Source organism: Ischnura elegans, chromosome 5 (genome assembly GCF_921293095.1).
Source record: "Ischnura elegans chromosome 5, ioIscEleg1.1, whole genome shotgun sequence".
Taxonomy (NCBI): Eukaryota; Metazoa; Arthropoda; class Insecta; order Odonata; family Coenagrionidae; genus Ischnura; species Ischnura elegans.
In genome coordinates this window covers 87,850,440-87,870,714 of record NC_060250.1, presented here as the reverse complement: position 1 = coordinate 87,870,714, position 20,275 = coordinate 87,850,440, and the positions used below count along the sequence as shown (strand labels likewise).

Sequence of the window (20,275 nt, the reverse complement as noted above, 5' to 3'; positions counted from 1 at the left end):
CATGAGGTAAAAATGAATTGTACCTTCTGTCATCCTGCTGATCATTGCAGTACCATTGCTAAAAGGATTGACAGAGATAGCACCTTAACAAACTTAAAATCACAAGGTAAATTTAAGGGTAAAATCATAGGCAAGGTAATCACGGGTAAAATTAGGCCCCATGAGGAACTAATTTTGACATAAATACTGACTTTTCTTAACCTTTATCTACTGATTAAAACTTTTAGTTAAACACAGGTACTATAAGGTAGTAAAGGTGCTATAAGGTAGGTAATAGTTTTTGGACTGCATATTAACACAGTATGCATTATATTTTTGCCTCATCTTCACGACCACAACCCAATTGAGTTTAAAAATTCACCATTCATGAATGTACAAAAATAGACAAATTTATTTTAAAATGTTGGAATAACAACAAAATCACGCTAATTGCATATGACAGTTGAAATTGTGTTTGATTCAGTAAAAATGTGCTTATTTACAAAATTAGTGTTCATCCAAATAGTTCTGACATCAAGGTTTTGGAAGCCTGTATAAGCCATTACTAAATAAAAGTTTATGTTCACGGACCTTTCGGTCAAGAAAATGTCTAAGTTCTTGAAGGCTACACTCAACAGAAGTAGGTCCTTGAGAGGCAAACATCTTGAGCATCTGATGTATCCTTTCTAATGGTAGGGAGCCCAAATTGGTTAACATACCAACAATATAAGACCAGAATACCTGAAATATACAACAGAAAATAAGCAATAATTAGCTTCAATGAAAAACATATAATTCAAACATAGAATTGTCCATTGGTAAATTTATGTTTCACATATAGAATCAATGGAACTGAAATATCCAGCAGTTACAATATTTAATCAAAGAACCCTTCTGAATTCAAATCAGAGAAAATCCTCAAGACATCAAAAAATATGCATCATCTGCCCTTGACTTTGAGGATTAATGAAACACTTTTCTCAGCAGCTTTTTCTCTTTTTTTTGGGCAGAATGGGGCTTCAATAAAACCTTGGTTTGAATTTACTTTCTGTTTCTATCAACTAAAAGATATGAATGTTATCCATCAAATGAATTTAAGCTGTGAACTTGGCAGAAATATTTTTCAAGGCAATTATTTTTTTGTCATAGCCTTCCTTTGAGTTTGATACATCTATTGGTGACAGCGCATTCCTTATGTTTTCCATTAACCTGCTATTATTGACAGCTCAATGGATTCTAATAATCAGCTTTCAGTCCAATTTCTGTGTCATGCATTCATGAAATAGGGTTGGGGACTAAATTTTTTTCATTTCTGCATTTCAGAGTTAATTCTAAAATAGAAATAGCCTTAGTTCTTTTTTCCTGCCCTGTAAAAGTATATTAAAAATTGCCCTAAGGAGTGACATTTTTTGCTGCGCTGAAGCACCTTAATTTGATTAATTGGAGAGTGACATCGCCAGGCAACTGTCTGTTGTTGCCTTCGCCTCTTTGTTAAGAATGTTAAGAAAATTGTGATAATCATCGAAATCACAGCATTCCTGAGTTCCTAAAAGCACAGTATTTTTACAGAAAACTTGTGGTTGGTACAGCAACCTCCATAAAGAATGCTAAAGTAATAGCTAGTGAAAAAACACATCATCCGTATTATTCATGCATGTGCTAATGGTTAAATGGAAGATTATAATGCTATTGAGCTCTTAAGGGAAATTGCTTTCATATAATAAGGGGATATAAAACAAATAAGATATAACTTTACTTCAAATTCTAGCTCATATATGTTATTAAGTTAAGTCTACATATTATACATCCAAGGTATGTAACATGCAGCAGTCAATGAATGCTCTTTAGAAAAAATTACATGCTGGAATAATAAAGCACATGCACTTTATCTCAGGTGAGGAATTAGCAATCAACCATCATCCTGTGACATGAAAGTGAAGCTAACAATGACTTTTTGGTCAATCTTTGGAAAGACAGCCTATATATGAATATACCTATGTACATTTAAATGTGAATCTACAGAGAGGAAAAAACAATTCCACAGCGCCTGAAAGAAAACACTCTGACAGCCCAGCATGTCAGTGGACGTGAGTTTTCTCAGTGCATTCCATCCCCTAATCTTAATTCTGCTAGGGATTTTGCTCCTGGAGTTTGACTCCAGCTTCGGTAGTCCCGTTTCATCCACATTCATCCTAGTCGGCTCTTGGTGCTGTGAAGGCAAAGGATGAAGGTTGCTTCATGAGCTAACCTTCCAAGTTTTCACTGACCTGGTCCCACCAGTTAAGTGGGACTTGTGGGTGTCTACATATTATTGAAAACGATACTTCATGAGAGACAGAAATATTACATATTTACACAGCAATCTATTCATTAAAGGACAAAACACCTTCAACTTCGAGATCACTTGATGGTGTTGTATGATGTGAAAAGGGCAATTCATTATTAACAGGCAAAGAAAAGTCATCCCATTCTACTAATGAGTCAAAAAATGAAGAAAATGACTGTTAATTTAACTACAGAACATTCTGAATAGGATACTGACCTGAAGCTCTTCTTCCCTCTGGTCATGAGCAGATGCCATGGCACTCTCAGCTTCTTCATCTTCACACATCATTTCTGATGATATGACTGCTGATGTTGATGCCTTCGATCGATTAGGACACTCTTCCACAACAACAAATGTGTCAGTTGACACCTCTTTCAGCACCCCCTACAGGAGCATAAGTCAATAGCATTATAAGAAAAATATTTTCAAAGCATAACTGTTTTGATGAAATACCATAGATGTGGGAATAACGGTTAACATAACAAATAATCTATGTTTTCTTAAATATGATTCTACACAAGTGAAATTCTTCTTTAATCTAAAGAGGAGGGTATCCTGGGGGTCATCAGAAGTTTTCAGCATAATTTAAGAACTTGCAAAGCTGCTCAAAGAATGTTCAAAAGCAGAGTACTCAGTTTTTGATTTGGTAATGCCTATGCTCAGGTTATTCCAAAATTATACTTAATTCTTTATTACGTAACTTAAGTGTGCCATAATACTCATACACAGCCTTCTCAGAACCTTGGAGGAACCACCTCAAACATCGTAAAATCCTTTTAATAAGTCTCTCCTTACAGCAATACCCTCAAAATAGGATTCACTTCCTTCCTTCAACATCACCAATAAACTAAGGGTTCCAATGTCCCCATTATATTTTCAAAGGCTCATTATGCACTGCTGATATTGTGTAATGTTGGTACTTCAAGTTTGAGGCATCTCTTCTTATCCTCATACTCCTTTCCAATTGATATATTTATGTCCCCATGCCGTAGTCTTTTGTGTAGTTTTGTTTGCTTCATGGTCATAGATCAATCTATTTAAGAACGTAAATCATAAAAACATATTATCATTGATATTACTGACTCAATGTGGTCCATACAGCCTTTCCAAGGTCATGAATCTTAATAAAGTGCCAATTGAGTTGTTGAATTTAATACTCAACGTACACGCCAGAATTGAAATTTCAATTATTTCAATTCTGGCGAGTACATTCAGAGCATTCATACGAAATTTATACATTCTTCATAGAAAATGTAAGTAAATTCTTTCGCATTTTCTACATGATGAATTAGCTCAATTTAGACAAAAAAAAGCATAATGATTGGGTGAAAGGGGCACCTTTACATGGCATCAACAGCCATTATGTCTCACAGTAGGCTGAAATAAAAAAAAGGTGGTCAAAAAACGCTGCAGTCTTAATTATTAATAAATTAATGAAACTTTTTGTGAATTGTGTATTTTAAGGATACAATTAAACTTATTTAGAATGATGTAGTCCACAATATAGCTAAGGGAGGCTATTAAAATTAAAAATAGGAAAATGTTATGCAGGCACCATAGTTGCCAGGGGTATGCCAAAAATTTTATACGGTAGCATTAAGGAAAAAATAGAATTTCTTCTATTGTAAACTACATTAGGCTATCTAATAGCTTTTCATAAGGTAAGTGATGATTGAAAGTTACTACTGAGTCTTTTAAACCTGAAATTTTGGCCAATGAAGCATAATAATAAAGAATAATACCATTAACAAATATTTTTATTGCTAATTGCTCAAAAACAAAGGCATACCACTTTAAATCCTATTCTGAAATAGAGTATAAAGACTTCTCATGTCTAAAATATTTTTGCTATTCACCAGAATTTTTTCACCTCAGGTAATTTTTTTACTTTACGGTGAACCCTCACACAACAAGAAATAAAAGGATCTCATGAAAGCAACGGGCTATGGAAAAGGTCATAGTTTGTGGCAATCTTAGAAACTTTCCTGGAGTTTTATACACAAAATCTTCTTCTATACTAGTGTCGGGCTTCCATGCCTTCAGAAAGCCGTCCAATAGAAGAACTGCATGCTTCACAGTACCCGTTCCAAGTATTAAAACTTTGTGAGTAGTTGGTGGCATATGATACCATGGATAAAGGTGTACATAAAGTTTAGCTATTTTCAGACAATAACCTGAGAAAACCGTATCATTTAATCAAAGTTCAGTCAATATAGCCCTCGAAATTACTGAGAAGTTAGTAATTAGGGCCTCCGAAATTCCTGGGAGAGGATTGCATATGGCACTCTACTAGGATTGCCGATTACTAATAGTTTACCAACTCATGCAATAATAAAATCTAAACTGATAATTAAGAAAACCCAATGAGTTGACAAAGTTATTTCCCTGAAGTAAAAATGCTATTACCACTTCAACTGTATTTAGACATTTACAATTAATATCAAGTTTAGACCATTATCATTTTCAACTTCCAATGGCCTTCATTAGAATAGTTCTGGGAATAAAATACTTTATATATATATCTTATTTTTTTACTGAAGGAACAGTTAGAATTTGCCATAAATTCAGCTGATAGTGAGTCACTTTCAATGCATCCATAACCAGGCAACTACACTTTGAATAAACTTCAACAAGGTATTGAAGGAAGTCTAATGTTGAGCACTCAGCTAGAAATGAGTAAGCCAATCCCACAGACGGCATTTTTTGGAAAATCCGATTTCTAGAATAGAAAAATTTGCATGCATTCATAGTAAAATAACAAATCTGTGTGCATAAAGGGGTAGCCTCCGAGGACAAAGAGAGTGCACGAACCATTCGGTTTATTGCCATCCACACAAAGGCCCAAAGGTAAAACTGTCACAAGAGGGTAAATACCATAAAGGAACCGCAAATAATAAGTAATTCAGTTCAATGCACTCAAGATTGAGAGAAAATCCATTGCCTGAAACGGAAAGCTATGCATGTCACACTAAGTTCCACAGTGCCTATCCCGTGTATTGCGGGTCATGGGGCATGACAACCGCCCGACATGATTTTGCTTTACCAGGAAAAAATTGGTGAGATGCAAGTTGATGCAGGAGTTTTCTTTTCCATCTGATAATTATTAATATAGACTTTAGTTTAACTCCTGGATTAAATATCAGGAGCGGGAACCGGTGGTAACTACTTTCATCCTAGCATTAGGTGAAAATTTAACGAAATACGGTGATATTTTAAACAAATCATAAAGTTACTTAAAAAACAATTGACCATAACACTAGTTCACAATTAATTCATTAGAAGAATAATACTATTAAATAATATCCTTAAAAATTCCAAATTATAAATAATATTCCATAGCTTGGGGATTATGGAATGGCATTGCCGGCACAGTGGGAAGGTGCCTGTGAAAGAAAAGTCACAGTAGGCAGATATTTACCCTTCAAAACACCTTTTGATAAAATAGGGTCACCAATTGTCTATAGTTCAAGGGGTAGTGTTGACCAGAAAAAGTATCCCTGTAGACTACGATGCTGAAACATGTAAGCATATATGATTGCAATAGTCTCCACTGCTGTTAAATAAATAATTTCTTCCTTTCACTGCTGTTATGAAATTTGAGCTCTTTTAGAAAAATTGTCTGATAAGATGATCATTTCCTTTTTTACACCTTTTCTTCACTTTTATTACCACATTCACATGTCACTTTTTCAATTTGCAATTCTAAGGAAATTTACCATAGGCTAACCAGACATGACACTTCGAATATGCAGTGCTGAGAGAATTTGCCATAAGCAACCCACATATCACCACAGGCTGAGTGGCTATCAACTCACCAGGCCAATATTTTGGGTATATCTCCAAGTATTTTGTTAGCTAGCACTGAAAGTTATGTAGAATAAGTTATATAAATCACTTCATATCTCTGAAATGATTCCTAACCATTTTTAATTGATAAATACCTAAATTTGTTTTTCCCCACCAGAGCATGAAATTTGCTATTTTTGCACCCAAGGAGACTGCATAGAGGAGGCCCATTTCCACCACATAGAAGACTGATTTCTGTTGCCATTTTGGTTGCATTTTAATCGGTTTTCAAAAATGCCCACAGTGCAGCAATGAGTGCAATGAGATCCACTTTTTTTTAATATTTTGCAGTAGTATATTTGTAATTGTAAGGAAAAGCATTGAATTTCTATTAGTTTGATAGATCACATCATCACGCATATAAATTTATGTTAAAACCCCTTATTATACCTTATTTCCCCATGAAACTCTGATCACTTTGTCCGTCAGCGTAAACCCATTTAAATGCGCAGTGGTTGACAATATATTAAGAGGCCAAATTGAGGATCCTCTTTTGTGATATTTGTGCTTGCAACTCTGAGGCCATGATTTTAACACTGCTTTCCCTCAAATCTATTCACAACTCTTCCGAGTTCCTCACGATAGTAAATTGCTAGCAAATACGCGTGAATTTTAAGGCTCTCCTTTAAATACAATGAAATTGAATACATACATAAATATGCGTAGCAAGGTTTCCGGGTTGACCTCCGCGTCGATTCATCTCATCGAGGTCAACCCGGAAACCTTGCTACGCATGCTGCACCACCCCGCGAAAGTCTCCATCAACACATACATAAATATTTGTGGACAATTATTTACTTTTCCATTTAGGTTCATATATTACGGGCAGACTCACTTGGGATTGCCAAAATGCTATTTTTCTGCGCAGCATTGTAGATGGGACACGCATAACCTGGTTCAACTCTTCTATAGTCCACTGGCCTAGAAAAAAATAATTTTTTTTTAATTTTATGGTCACACTTTTTGAAAAGTAATTTTACTGGTTCCAATTATATAATAATAGATAAGTGAATTAAACAAATATTAAACTTTCATCAGTAAATTCAAGTAATTTAATCAACCAACTCTTTAATACAAATAGTAGACTGTTAGACTACTCATAACCAAGATATTAAGGACACCTAAATTACAAATTATGAAAACTGAAACAATTTAGTACCCATGAACACATAACCCTCTATAAATCACATTCAAGATGCATTTTGATCATTAAAAAGTCATCTCATTATTAAGAATTTTCCATATTTTTCATTGAGCAATGAAAAGGGAACGATTATTTCAAATAGTGGTTCATTCATATTATAGCACACCTTTGCGTGAATGTGAGACCTAAAAATAAGTTTTTTTTAAATAAACTCAAAGCATGGATCTGAAACAATAATTATCACTAGTTGAACGAATAATTTTTGCATAAAGTAATAATTACATCTTAAGATTGTTGTCATGATGTAAAAAAAAGTCAACGATCTATAATTTTTACATTAAAAAAAATCTGGTAAAGCTAAAATTGATTGAAATTTTTCTTATCAAAGAATTCAACCTCAGAAGCTAAGATGTTAAATGAGGCTATTTTCAATAATAATAAATCTTGACTGGCATATTTCCACTTTAATATTTTTCTTATAACTAATTTCAACTCTTCAACACCACATTTAGGTGACACAAATGAGGTGAAGATAATGCTAGTAGTGAGTTAAAATTAGATACAATATTTCCCAACCCATAAGTCACACTTTCTTTACACACATGAACCTCACAAATGAACCCTAAAATCAGCTCCCGTTTCATTGGGCGAGGGTATAAATTTATCCTATACCAATACAAGCTGCTTAGCCGAAAATATGGTTGTCTTGATTACAACTATCGATAATCGCTCCAGTTAGAGCCTGCACAGACCAGAAGAGTTCTTCTATTTTTGTGATAGTAATTCCTTCAAAAAACTACAAATAAATCATATGAAAGCTTGTTTAAGTGGTAAATCTATGCCACCCAACATGGCAGTTCATGGAACTCTGTTGCTCTATGGCTGCAGCTGGGCTCAGAATCTTCTCTTTGCATATACACTTTCGATAAACTAAGTCTACACCCAATCAAATTTCCATGATATCTTGAAAATAAGTTCTTTCATCCTTCCCTGTCTAATTCATGTATTCTACATAAAATCTAACATGAAAAATTACAGAGCATCTTATGTGTCCATGCAAATATATACCAGAAAAAACGGTGTATGTACATATATCATTACATAAAATGGGCATTTATGAGCCAATCCTACTTATCACTTAAATGAAAATGGGATGTTTCACAGACATGAAAGAGAAAATGAAGGGAGGTCATTTCTGTCATAACCTCCCCCTTCATACAGCCAATTACTTTATACAAAGGAAACAAAGAAACACCATCATCATCACAGGTCATATATCCTTAGATTGATTTGACACAGCTCCCAACTCAATTCTCCCAACAGCTAATCTTTTCACATCTATGTATTTATTTTCCTTCACATCCTTCTTTATCCGTTCCAAACATTTTATTCGAGGTCTTACCAATATCCAACCTTACCAAAGGACCAATACCCCCTCACAACGCCTTCACTTTTTGTCCACAACAGCTTATTCGATGAGTGAACTTGATTATCTCGCAGCTAACCTCTATGACAAGATATCGAGCCACCATTCACAACCCATTGGACACACTCAGTGGCTATAAGCTCAGCCGCAGGAGAAATAACGTATTTCTTTCAAAATCCAATGCTAACAAAAGCAATATCACATTCATAAATGCAGGAAGTACTAAAATGATGTTTAATTACTAAAAAGCTATTAAGATTACACTGAAAGAAGGTGTCCTACATCTACTATTGCTTATTTAGTTAGGCTACACAAACACTCCACTAGGGTAGAAATGCAGTAAAAGTTACTCACTCTTTGACTGAAAATGCCAAATTATTGTTGCATGAATGGGAGTTACCGCTAAATGCAAGGTACGGTCTTTAAGTTCAATATCAATTGCCACCGCACCAAGATGCGGTTTCCAGCACAGCGTCCTGTTACCCTAATAGAAAAAGCAAATACCATTAAGATACATGTGCATCAAAGGTACACAATAATTCATTTAATAAAACCAAGGCATATTACGCACAATATAGATTAAGAATGATGGGAAAAAGTATTGAATCAAAGCTCCGAAAATCAAATATGACACAGAAAAGTTGAATCTAAGATTGAGTGAATAAACCCAAAACTCATTAACTTATTACGCATCATCCTCATGATTCAGGTCAACATCACGCCAATGTTACAGAAAAACTGAGACATTTTGGAAGATTTATTCCAAGTACACCCTAATACTTTAGAATAATTAACCTTATACTTAAAGCCAATTTTATTTACATCCAAAAATTACCTTTAAAGTTTCAAATGCTTTTGTGTATGCATCCAAATGTTCAGTCACCACTGGTGGCAGTACAAGATTTTCCTCTTTAAAGGCTGGCCAAAACTGGGCTGAAAGTATCATTGCACGGCAAGGGAATTGCTAGAAATATAAACATGGAATAAAAATTAGAATGATTAATGAAACCAACGAAATACTTCCTTAGTATAAACTCCTAAGGGAAAATCAAATATTTTGGCATTAAAAAAGTAAGTAGGTAAAAAATAAGAATCTACTAGGTGCGCAACTAAGTTCCTGCTGTTTTTCGAACGAAAATACAACTTTATTGTGAAAAAAGGTTATAAATGAATCATTCAAAGTATTGTCCATCACTGGTTACAACTTTTCCCCATTAATGTGGCAGAGGCCTATACAGTAACGGTAAAAGTGTTCAATTTTTGAGGCTACCCACGAATCATGCCATTTTTTGGTGTTTTTATATGAGCACATATGCAGATCAGCCCTACCATGTGCCATATAAAGGAACCCGTAATAATCCGATGGCGTAATATCTGGGGAATACAGCAGGGGGGGGGGGGGGGTCAGGACTTCCCATTTAAGTGTTTACAGGCAGGTTTTAACGGGTTTTGCAACGCAGGGTCCAGCATTGTCATGCTGTAGACTCACTTAGAATCATAAGGAATCCAAGTTCCTAGCTTTTGCATAAATCCCAACAATTCTAATCACTTGGAAATGGATTGGTGGGTAACTCCTAATGCATAAGGCAATGCCTCCAATTCAGAGTCTTCAAACGTTTTTGGCCTTCCTTCACGTCAGCATTGGATTGACCGTCTTTGAAGCGATGGAAGCAATCACGGCACGTTGTTTCACATAGAGCAGCATCTCCGTAAACTTTTTGGCGCTCTCAATGCACTTCAGCCTCTGTTTTCTTCGAATGAAAGAAGAAAATAAACACTCCCCGCAAATGATGGTTACCTGGCACAAACGCAGACATTTTCACGCAGCAATAAGGATATGATGCTGAAAAAATTCGCCCTTGTTGTCGAGCGGTTTGTTTACCAAATGTCTAAGCTTGATTCGTGCCATTTCCGATACCTCAAAATCGACCTGTAATCACTGCTAGAACCATCTGTTAACAAACAGCGGGAACTTAGTTGCGCACCTAATACAAAAAATGTTTAATGTAGTCATATTACGACACGCAGCATAGAACCACAAACCATGAAAGCTTGAGGCTTAATGATTTCTAGATTTTTGAATCCTCAGGATTTTTGGTCTTTGTTAAGAGGATATGGCATGTGAAGTCAATCGAAAATACTTAAGCTACTGCACACAGAATAATTAGAGAGCTCTTGAAAAGGATTTTTTTCCCTACATGCATATTTACAGAGCTAATTATAACTAAATGCATGCTATATGACAAATCTATCCATTACAAGGACTTATCATGGTAACTTGAAAAGTTTTCAGCTTCACACTGAGATAGTCTTAGCATAAGATAGACAATGACATCTAAGATAGGATAGTAACCAATTTAGGATCTAGGATTTAACATCAAGGATAATAGCCAATTTAGTTACTTTCATGGCACACTGTTGAAACCCAATTAAATTTAGTTTTTAGTTTTATAGCATGCAGCATAGGATGTGGGGAAATACGAATCTGATTACGCTAAGGTAATGCAGAGATTTAGAAATGGTGTAAAAAAAACTCATGCAGCTTCCCAGCAGTGGATGGGGATTCAGACTGCAAACTAATCCTAACAAAATTCAAACTGGAATTTAAAAAACTGAGGAAAATTAGAATGGTGAAAAAATGGAATGTGGAAGTCCGGAAGCAGACTCGGAGAAGGGAATGCCAGGAACTAGTGGAGCAAAGTGTCTGGGAGATAGGTGATATGCAGATAGCAGAGGAAGGGTGGGATAATATAAAAACGGGAATAGTAAGTGCAGCAGAGAAATTGATTAGTTGAGCAGAGCGTAAAATGGTAAAGAAATTGTGGATCACAGAGGAAATATGTAGTAATGAAAATGGAGGAAAGAATGTAATGATAGGCTATGAACAAAGAGCAAGGGACAAGGATGTATAGGGAAATAAACTAAAGGATTATGGTGGGAAACCAAGAAGGCAACAGAGGGTTGGTAGAAAAGGCAGGTTGAATAAATGGAAAAGTTTCAAAAGAAAGGGTGAGAATGAGGCAATTGTACGCCAAGGTCAAGTCATTATCAGTTGGCTAAGAATTGGAGGATGCTTAAATATCGAGATGAGAGTAAGAGTAGATGGAAGGAATAAAAGGAGGATCCATACAACAGCGGTAACTGACTAGAAAGACTGAACATAAGGGAGTACAATATCCAATGTGAGCTTCTAAAGAATTTAGGGAAGGTTGGGAGGACAAGGTTTTTTGATCTATCAGAAAGAATATTCGAGGAAGGGTCATGGCTGGAGGATTTCCAGAAAACTGTTCAAATTCCGCAACCAAAAAAGAAGGAAGCCGTGGAATACAGTGAGTTGAGGACTGCTAGACTAATATCTCACGCAGCAAAAGAGGAACTAAGGATTTTAAATAGGCAAATCGAGGGGAGGGCAAAAGATTACTTGGGCGAGTATAAGTTTGTCTTCAGGAGAGAAAAGTCAACCTACTACAGCAGTAATGAGGACCCTAGCGGAGAGGAACCAGGAACATAACCAGGATATGTATGCTTGCTTAGCAGATTTAGGGAAAGCATTAGCTATAGTAAACTGGGTGAAGTTAATGGGTATTCACAAGAAAATACATGTAGATTGGAGGAATAGACATGTGTCATGACATTAGTGACATGTCTAGGCCCGAGACTTCTCAAGTGAGGGTAAGAAATGGAGAGTTGGAGTAGGCAAGCATTAGTCCAAGTTTGAAATAGGGGTGTCCATTATTGCCTCTGATATTTAATGGGTATGCAAAAATAAATGGTGCAGGATGTGTGAAATGAGTTACAGGCAGGAGTCAAAGCTGGAGGATTGATTTTAAAATCAGTGAGGTTTGCAGATGATTAGCCAGTCAGCAAAAGGGTTGCAGGCACTGTTCAATGTGCTAGAAAGACAGTATGATGAATATGTCATGACTCATGAGTATTAATCATAAGAAGACCAAGGTTATGTGGTTTAGGAAAACATCACAAGCTAGGAATGTGAGTCAAGATAAAAGTAGCTTGAGCAACTGAGTCAGTTCAACTATTTAGGCAGCACATTCGAGAGATTAGAAAAATGAGCACAACAGTAAATACATAAAGAAAAGAATTACGTATGCAAAGGAAGCATTAATGAATAGGAAAGAGCTGATGAGCTGATCATTAGACAAGAATTCGAAGAAAAGACGAGTGAAGAGCCTAATTTGAAGATTAGAGCTTCATGGTGCACAGACATTGGCATTGAGGAAGGAGGACGAAAAGAGACAAGAAGCATTCGAAATTTAAGTGTGGAGAAGGTAGAAGATGGATAAGAAGAAGATTGAGGAAGTGCTAAACATGGTGGTCATGAGAGAAAGATTTTAGGCGAGGTATGGAAAAATCAGTCGGTTTGGATTGAGCAGGGAGTGGGGAAAGGATGCTAAAATCTGTGCTAGAGGAAGGAATACTTGGTAGGGGGGAAGAGAATGGAATTTATTGACAGAATAAAAGGGAGTATGCCATATTGTAATATGAGGAGAGGAGTCCAAGTTGGGAGTAGAGGGGGCCACAGGGATTCTCAAAGGCTCCAAGCCAATCGACCTTAGCCACTATAATATATATGTAATAAATCCTTGCAATAATGAACAATTGTTCAGTTTCTTTAGAGGAAAACTTCACTGTTTTTTGTGAGAAGAAACTTGAATTTTAAGTACACCTATGGTGTCACTGCCTCATTAAGACAATGTAAAACGTGATTAGTGTAGCTATGCCAAAAAATATTTTAATGTCATGAAAAGAATTAGCATAATGATTATTTGGTATCAGGGCCGGTTCTAGACATTTTTCTTATGTATGCAAACAACATTCTGGCTGCCCCCCCTAAACAATAACCTCAGAGGTAGTAGGATTAGTACTGAACATTGGGCTGAGTGCTTAGGTGCCCCCTTTTGCTTGGCGCCCTACGCGGCCGCGTACTTTGCCTGCCACTTAAACCGGCCCTGTTCACTATGACTGACTTCTCTTAGTGATATTTGGAACTTGGAACTATGAAAAAATATATTTCACGGCTGCCTCTAATACTCTTAATTTAGCATTAAGCTCAGTTAATTTTTAGACCCAGAGTTTATCTCCCCATACAATTAGAAGCTTCCTCGTCTCTAGCATCATTTGTTGGGAAAGCATAGAATCCTTCACCTTAAACATTCTTCATGAGGTTAAGAGCTCTTTGAATATACCTTGTACATAAGGCCATGCACGGAATCATTTTTTGCATAATCTCAAATGAACTTATGTGCAAATTAAGTGAGTACCAGGAAAACTTTGCAAAATTGGCCAGGCTTTTCTCTCTTAGTTTTTATGTTCATATTTTTTTGACAAGGTATTTTGCAATGAAAGAATTGTAGTAGTTAGATGTAAACTGAAGGATAAAAGTTTAATCCAGATACGGAGAACATTACATTCATTCATTCCAGTGTTGATAGTACTGCAGATTGACAATACATAAACTCAATAATCAGTTTTCCAATATTTAGCTATCTGACAATATCATCATGAGACAATTTCAAACGAGAAAAAGCACAAACTAATTCAAATTTCCTGGCTAAACCTTCGCTTTATCCAAAGTCAGGGAAACTGGACTTTGGGGCCCATACTTCTGTTTAATTCTTTTAGAAGAGTATCCATATCCAAATACTGATAAAATATAACGAAAAAAATAATTATTTACCTGATTGTCTGATCTGAAATTTTCATCAGAATGCACGTGTGCATTGATCCTCTTGGAGTCATAAACATCTTTCAACATAACCTCACAGTAATGTAGATGTGACTCTCCAAACCTTAAAAAAATTAAATCGCAAATAGAAAACATTCTTGAAAATGAAATTGCGTGCCTATGACTACCATGTATTAAGTATCAACTTACCTTAGCTTTAACAGCTCAAGATAACGGATTTCTTTCTCTGTGTGATAACTTAACTGAGAGAGCAATCTGTCTGCAAGAAGGGTTCTATACTCATTCACGAAAACATCTTTGCTTCCGTACACATTAACAAGCATTAAAATGATATCGGATCTTCTTTGATTCTTTGACGTACTAGCTAATGAGAGAAAAGAGAATATTAACAAGATGAAATTTACTTACTGAAACTATCCTACAAAGCAGCCCATGAAAAATATTTTAATACCAAAAAATGATCTGGAGAGTAACAAAAACACAACACACTTGAAAAATGAATTTCAGAGCGGCCCTTGCATCAACAAATCAGTTTCATATCTGATAGATAAATTTCAGCAGACCATATCTGATATTGCACGGTATGCTAGCATCAGAATTAACTATCAAGCCTTACTGGGATCTGCTTCCACTGGATCAGGTTCCCAGGTTTCCCAGTTGGCATCAGTTTCATCATCTGAAGGGCCTACTTCATTTTCAAAACTCAAGAGTCGCAATCTGCCTTCATCCCCGCCAGCACGGGCCAACTCTTCCGTTAAGTCACAAGGCCCTTCCTCTGTCAGACTACTCACAACGCAACGAACTGTATCCTCTCTCCCACGCAAGTAGAGCCTTAAAGTGAAGAGAAGGTAACTTATTTATTTAATGCTCAGCAAATGAAAGGAAAAAAAAACTATTATCACAAATAAATAGATTAGATTGATTCTCTTTGAGTGACTTCCCTATAAAAATCTTCCCATACATTTAAGGATCATACATATTTGTAAATGTTAAAAAACACTCTCTTTCATGTATAATTTTTCTCCCTAATTCATAAAATAAAAATATAAACTCCCAATCATTAAAAGAATAATTATTGTAATTTTCACTCTTATCCTTGGTTAAAAGGATTCTCGGTTCAAGTCGAGTTTCCTTTGTGGTAATTCAAACAAAACTTGTATTCCTAAAAAGACTCAACAAATTTATAAATTTTAACAGTAACCAATAATAGAAAATGGAATTTTATCAATTCCTTTGATATTTATATCTTAAACATGGCCTAAGCTCTACACAGGGCATATGAGAATGCATGGAAATGGGATCGGAAAATAGCCCGTTCTCATTTTGTTTATGCATTCGCACAATTGCATGCCAAAATGAGAAATCAATGCAGTTCTAACCAAGGCAATCACATGCTACGTGCGAAAAGGGCTTAAAATTCTATCATTTGTTGAATTGAGGAGAAATTACTCATTCTAAAAATGTTTATATTCAATTTGATTTATGCTAGGTACAATTGAAGTCATGTTACGTATTACTTCGTATAGGTTTTAAGCATTGAAGAAATAAGACTTTATGCAGTTTTTGCCTTCGTTAATGTAAAATCTTTTCATAATCACAGTAAATACTAAAAACACCATGATAAATACTATAAATTGAATGCTATTACATCATGTCATGTCATTAACTTCAAGGAAATGAGAACAAAGGTTTCCTCTAAAGCTTTTCTCTCTTAGTTTTTATGTTCATATTTTTTTAACAAGGTATTTTGCAATGAAATAATTGCAGTAATTAGATATAAACTGGAGGATAAAATTGTAATCCAGATACGGAGAACATTACATTCATTCATTCCACTGTTGATAGTACTGCAGATTGACAATACGTAAACTCAATAATCAGTTTTCCAATACAGTAACATCGTAAATGCACCCATTTAAATTTTGCAATGCCACTCATGAGAAGTGTACCACCGACTGGAATGGATGTTAACTCTTATAATCTTGTAGTGTTTTTAAGCACCATTTTTCTTATAAACCTCTTTTATCCATTGAAGTAGGGCATTAAGGGATGATTGCAGTTACATTAATGGCTTTTCAAGCTTCTCACCTCAGTTCGACATCAAGACTTACAATGGATTAAATTATGACACAATACTACTCTTCGATAATACATATGTACCTGACAGGTTCAGTTACAGTTTCCAAAAGTACACCAGTAGGGTCGAGTTGTCGAAGGGCCCTGATGGCAGCAACATAGGCCTGGAGCACATCTGGGGTGTTCACACCAGGATGCAATAACCTCGTTTCCAAAGCCTGTTGCAGCTTTTGGGTTAAATAAGGACGTAAATCTGTTTTTTGAAGGCATATTCTCAAATCCTCAATGGCTGGCTGGGAATCAGGATATTCTGGCAACACAATAAGCATAAATGACAGAGAGATAACATTATATTAAATTACTCATTGATATTTCAAGAAAGTCCAAGGAGTAATTCATTTTCTATGTAAAAATTTCTTGTACGAAAAAAATTAGAGAAATTACGCTCATCAACCCTTTTTGTGCTGCGAGCCAATATATCGGCTTTTGCAGCTCAGGCAAAAAACCCAGCGGGCCGATATATCAGCTATTACGTGGTACATTATGTAATTTGATATCACTGCGATTACATTGATATATTTTATTTTGATAAGCATAAAAATATTTTGTCAATATTAACCAGTTTAACCTCAATAATAAAAAAACGCTAATGGATATGTGATAAAATAGCTTTGTATTGCATTTTTTCCTAGTTGCTACATTTTATGAAAATACCCTCCACATTTCTCGCCAGTACCCCAGGAAGAAGGATAGAACTACGAGGGCTAAAGACCATAGACTCTTAGTGAAGGTAGCAGATGAGGTCATAGGGTTAGAAACACATTCACAGCAGTGGATTTCTACAGATAAGAGGTGTTTAAAATATGACTTACCAATTATTATGTTGAATAGTTGATCTATTCTAGTCCTGGTGTATGTTTCATACAGATAATGGGTCAGTTTGTGATTGAATTTTTCAATTGTCTTTTGTCGGTTAATATTTGCACTGACATTTTGATCTGGGACTTCACAGTAAATTTGTGACAGCCACCCCATCACCACCGTCTTCAACCACTGCATGCATTGTGAAAAAGGCATTGAATTAGATATGAGAATGGCCAAACTCTGTGATATAATAGCAGAAACAAAAAAATCTTACATTCTGTAAGGAGTTAATGTGTGACAAGTCAAAACTTCCTTTGCAGGATTCCTGCACATGATTTGCAATTCTGACATGAATCAAAGATGTCAATACCTCACCAGCTAAGCATTCCAATAATTCCAGTTCTACCAATTTCCTGCAGGTGAAATTATAAAAGAAAAATTAACTGAAGGAATATGTTTGTACAAGCATAATAGTTTTTAACTTCTGTAACTGACAGCAAGATCAATCACAAAAACATACATTAAAACAGAGTATAAAGGTTTAATATAGCTTTGAAAGGGAATGCAAGTATTGCAGGCAACGAATTTCAAGCAGCATAGTTTAAATAAGAACAATAATTTTCATCATTATCAGTTACTGAAATCATAATTCGATTCCCTGGTATGTGCATAGACCATCAAGGTTGTCGACAACAACAAATAAGAGGCAATTGTAAAGACTAAATCCACCACAGTCTAGAGTGTAATCAAATGAACATACACCGTGCCATTAACTTAAAAATGATATTACCTATTGACTTGATGAAAAACTTGTAAAATTGCTTGACATTGACATTGTTCTATCTCATGATTACAGCCGCCGCAATGTAGGAAGTCTTCAGCGGATTCGTCTCCATCTACACAAAACAAGGGAAATGTCTCCTTAGATAAAATCTAAACTGAGACCGTTGAGTGTTTCACTGATGTAACGCTACTCTTACCTTGAGGCGATTTATCTGCATTGCAGAACACTTTGAATGAAGTACGATAAAAACTTTCCATCACTCTTTTGGTATACAGAGAAAGATCTGAATGTAAGGCAGCTTTTACCATGTCCCTAAAAACACTAATGATGGAGTATTCTTCAACCTCGGCATCACCTTTACCTTTAAGAGACCTGAGTATTTCTAATCTGGATAGTTGTGGCATAAACAATTCCAACGAGTTGTAGAGATTTTCCACGGCATCCCTAAACTTTTCGAACCCTTCGAGATCAGATTCGGTTGCCTGAAAGTAACTCCAGAAATTTGGGATGATCTTCTGTTGTAAGTAACAGTTGATTCTCTCGAGAACTAGGTCTTCGACACTAATATCCAATTTGCTTAGATTCTGAAGTATATCATTGATAGTATGTTCGTTTGTGGCGTTACTTATCTAAAAGAAAAAGATCAAAATCATAATTCTGTCAGGTGAATAGAAGAAAATACCGTATTGATGATTGACGAAAAAAATATATCAGTATACAATTATGAGTAACAAATTTTTACGAATGTATTTTACCTCTCCAGATATAATAGGGTAAACGTGGCGTAATTGAGTCCACATATCAAGTCTCAAACATTCCACAGCCATTTTTCCCGGTTTCCCTCAAACATAGACGATTAGTAACAACAGGCTAACAGCCGCCGATTCTTGCCCTCATGTTTTCAATCACAGAAGTGAAGCCAGCAGCAAAATGCTAATCAGATTACCACACGTACAATGATGAAGAAGTTGCCTCTCTTTTTTACCCTATTCATTTTGCTGTATTAATCAGCTGAAACAAAGCCCTTCAGATTTAAATTTTTTAAGTAAAGCTGTTGAATTTCATAAATTGCAGACGTGTCTCTGGCGGCGGTCACCATCTTATTTCAAAAGTTGGTAGCCATGAATATTTGTGGGTGTGGGACTGGGACTCAGCTGCGGGGTCGTTCAAATTGGTTCAAATCATTCAAATGCACCGTATTGAGTATAACATATTTATGCGAGGTCTGCGGAGCATACAGTTTATTTATAATCATTCAAAAAACTTTGCTGAGATCCATTAAATGCGTGAAGACGTCTCAGCCTTGATCACGGTCTAATATGAGAAGGTCTCCGCTGTAAGATATTGTGGGGACAATATTTATCATTGGAATTTGGAAATAATGTTGGAATAATCATGATGCTTGAATTTGTTTTGGTAACGCGAAATTCATTTATCATTAATGTTATTATTATTGTGGTAGCCAAGAATTAATATCATTACAACTCATAGTTTACAAGGTGTAGGAATTCATTTCTACTTCTTTATTCCACTTACAGCAAATATTCCTTTGATATGTATACCTATGGTTACTCATTGAGGCAATGGGATACTTTGAATGTAGCTACATACCCTGAACCTTGCTAATCAACTCGAGGTTGTTTGGCAGACTGAAAAATTAAGCTATCCAAACAATTAGATGAAAACAAATTTTTTGAAGACAGATTAATATGCACCCCAAACGGCTACAAAAATCAAGCTTCAGCAGGAAAGACAGAGCCTCCTCTTTGCTTTCCCCTTATTTCAGAATTTTGTTGCTTTTGATTGCCTATTTTTGAATCGGTTCCCCTGATTTTACAATCTTGTATCCATTTTCACACGAGCCTTGCTTGGTTTTTTCTCCTAATGACAAAAATCCAAGTTAATTATCACTCATTCACTCACTCGACATCTCGACTCGACACATTCATTCACTCACTCACAGGATCCTATGGCCATTTATACCCTAAATGGTATTTAACCTCGCCAACGTTGAAGGTACCAAGGTACCTTCTCCCTCCAATTCTTTCTAACTTCTGCATCCGCCTCGTTGACTCCAATTTTCCCCCTATCAATCAGCACCTCATCCTTTTTTTTCCTGGTCTTCC

At 35.7% G+C, this 20,275-nt stretch overlaps 1 protein-coding gene across 1 annotated transcript; it reads right to left on the bottom strand.

Moving 5' to 3' along the window:
• Positions 1 to 367: 367 nt before the first annotated feature.
• LOC124159216 (anaphase-promoting complex subunit 2) lies at positions 368 to 19,174 on the bottom strand. Its single transcript, XM_046534865.1, has 14 exons — positions 18,905 to 19,174; positions 18,346 to 18,778; positions 18,156 to 18,261; positions 17,640 to 17,778; positions 17,374 to 17,554; positions 16,586 to 16,811; positions 15,042 to 15,256; positions 14,615 to 14,789; positions 14,417 to 14,528; positions 9,557 to 9,685; positions 9,076 to 9,205; positions 6,987 to 7,072; positions 2,522 to 2,689; positions 368 to 720 (listed from the first exon to the last, which is right to left on the bottom strand). Exons 1-14 carry the CDS (start codon positions 18,974 to 18,976, stop codon positions 514 to 516), a joined length of 2,379 nt encoding a protein of 792 aa, XP_046390821.1. The 5' UTR covers positions 18,977 to 19,174; the 3' UTR covers positions 368 to 513.
• Between the last annotated feature and the right edge of the window lie 1,101 nt (positions 19,175 to 20,275).

Excerpts from the sequence above, each read along its gene's own strand:
- LOC124159216 (XM_046534865.1), bottom strand. The coding sequence starts at position 18,976 with ATGGCTGTGGAATGTTTGAGACTTGATATGTGGACTCAATTACGCCAC. Across the intron at positions 18,779-18,904 it reads ACCCTATTATATCTGGAGAG|ATAAGTAACGCCACAAACGA; the intron begins GTAAAATACATT and ends TTTTTCTTTTAG. Across the intron at positions 15,257-16,585 it reads ACTGTAACTGAACCTGTCAG|GCTCTACTTGCGTGGGAGAG; the intron begins GTACATATGTAT and ends CTTCACTTTAAG.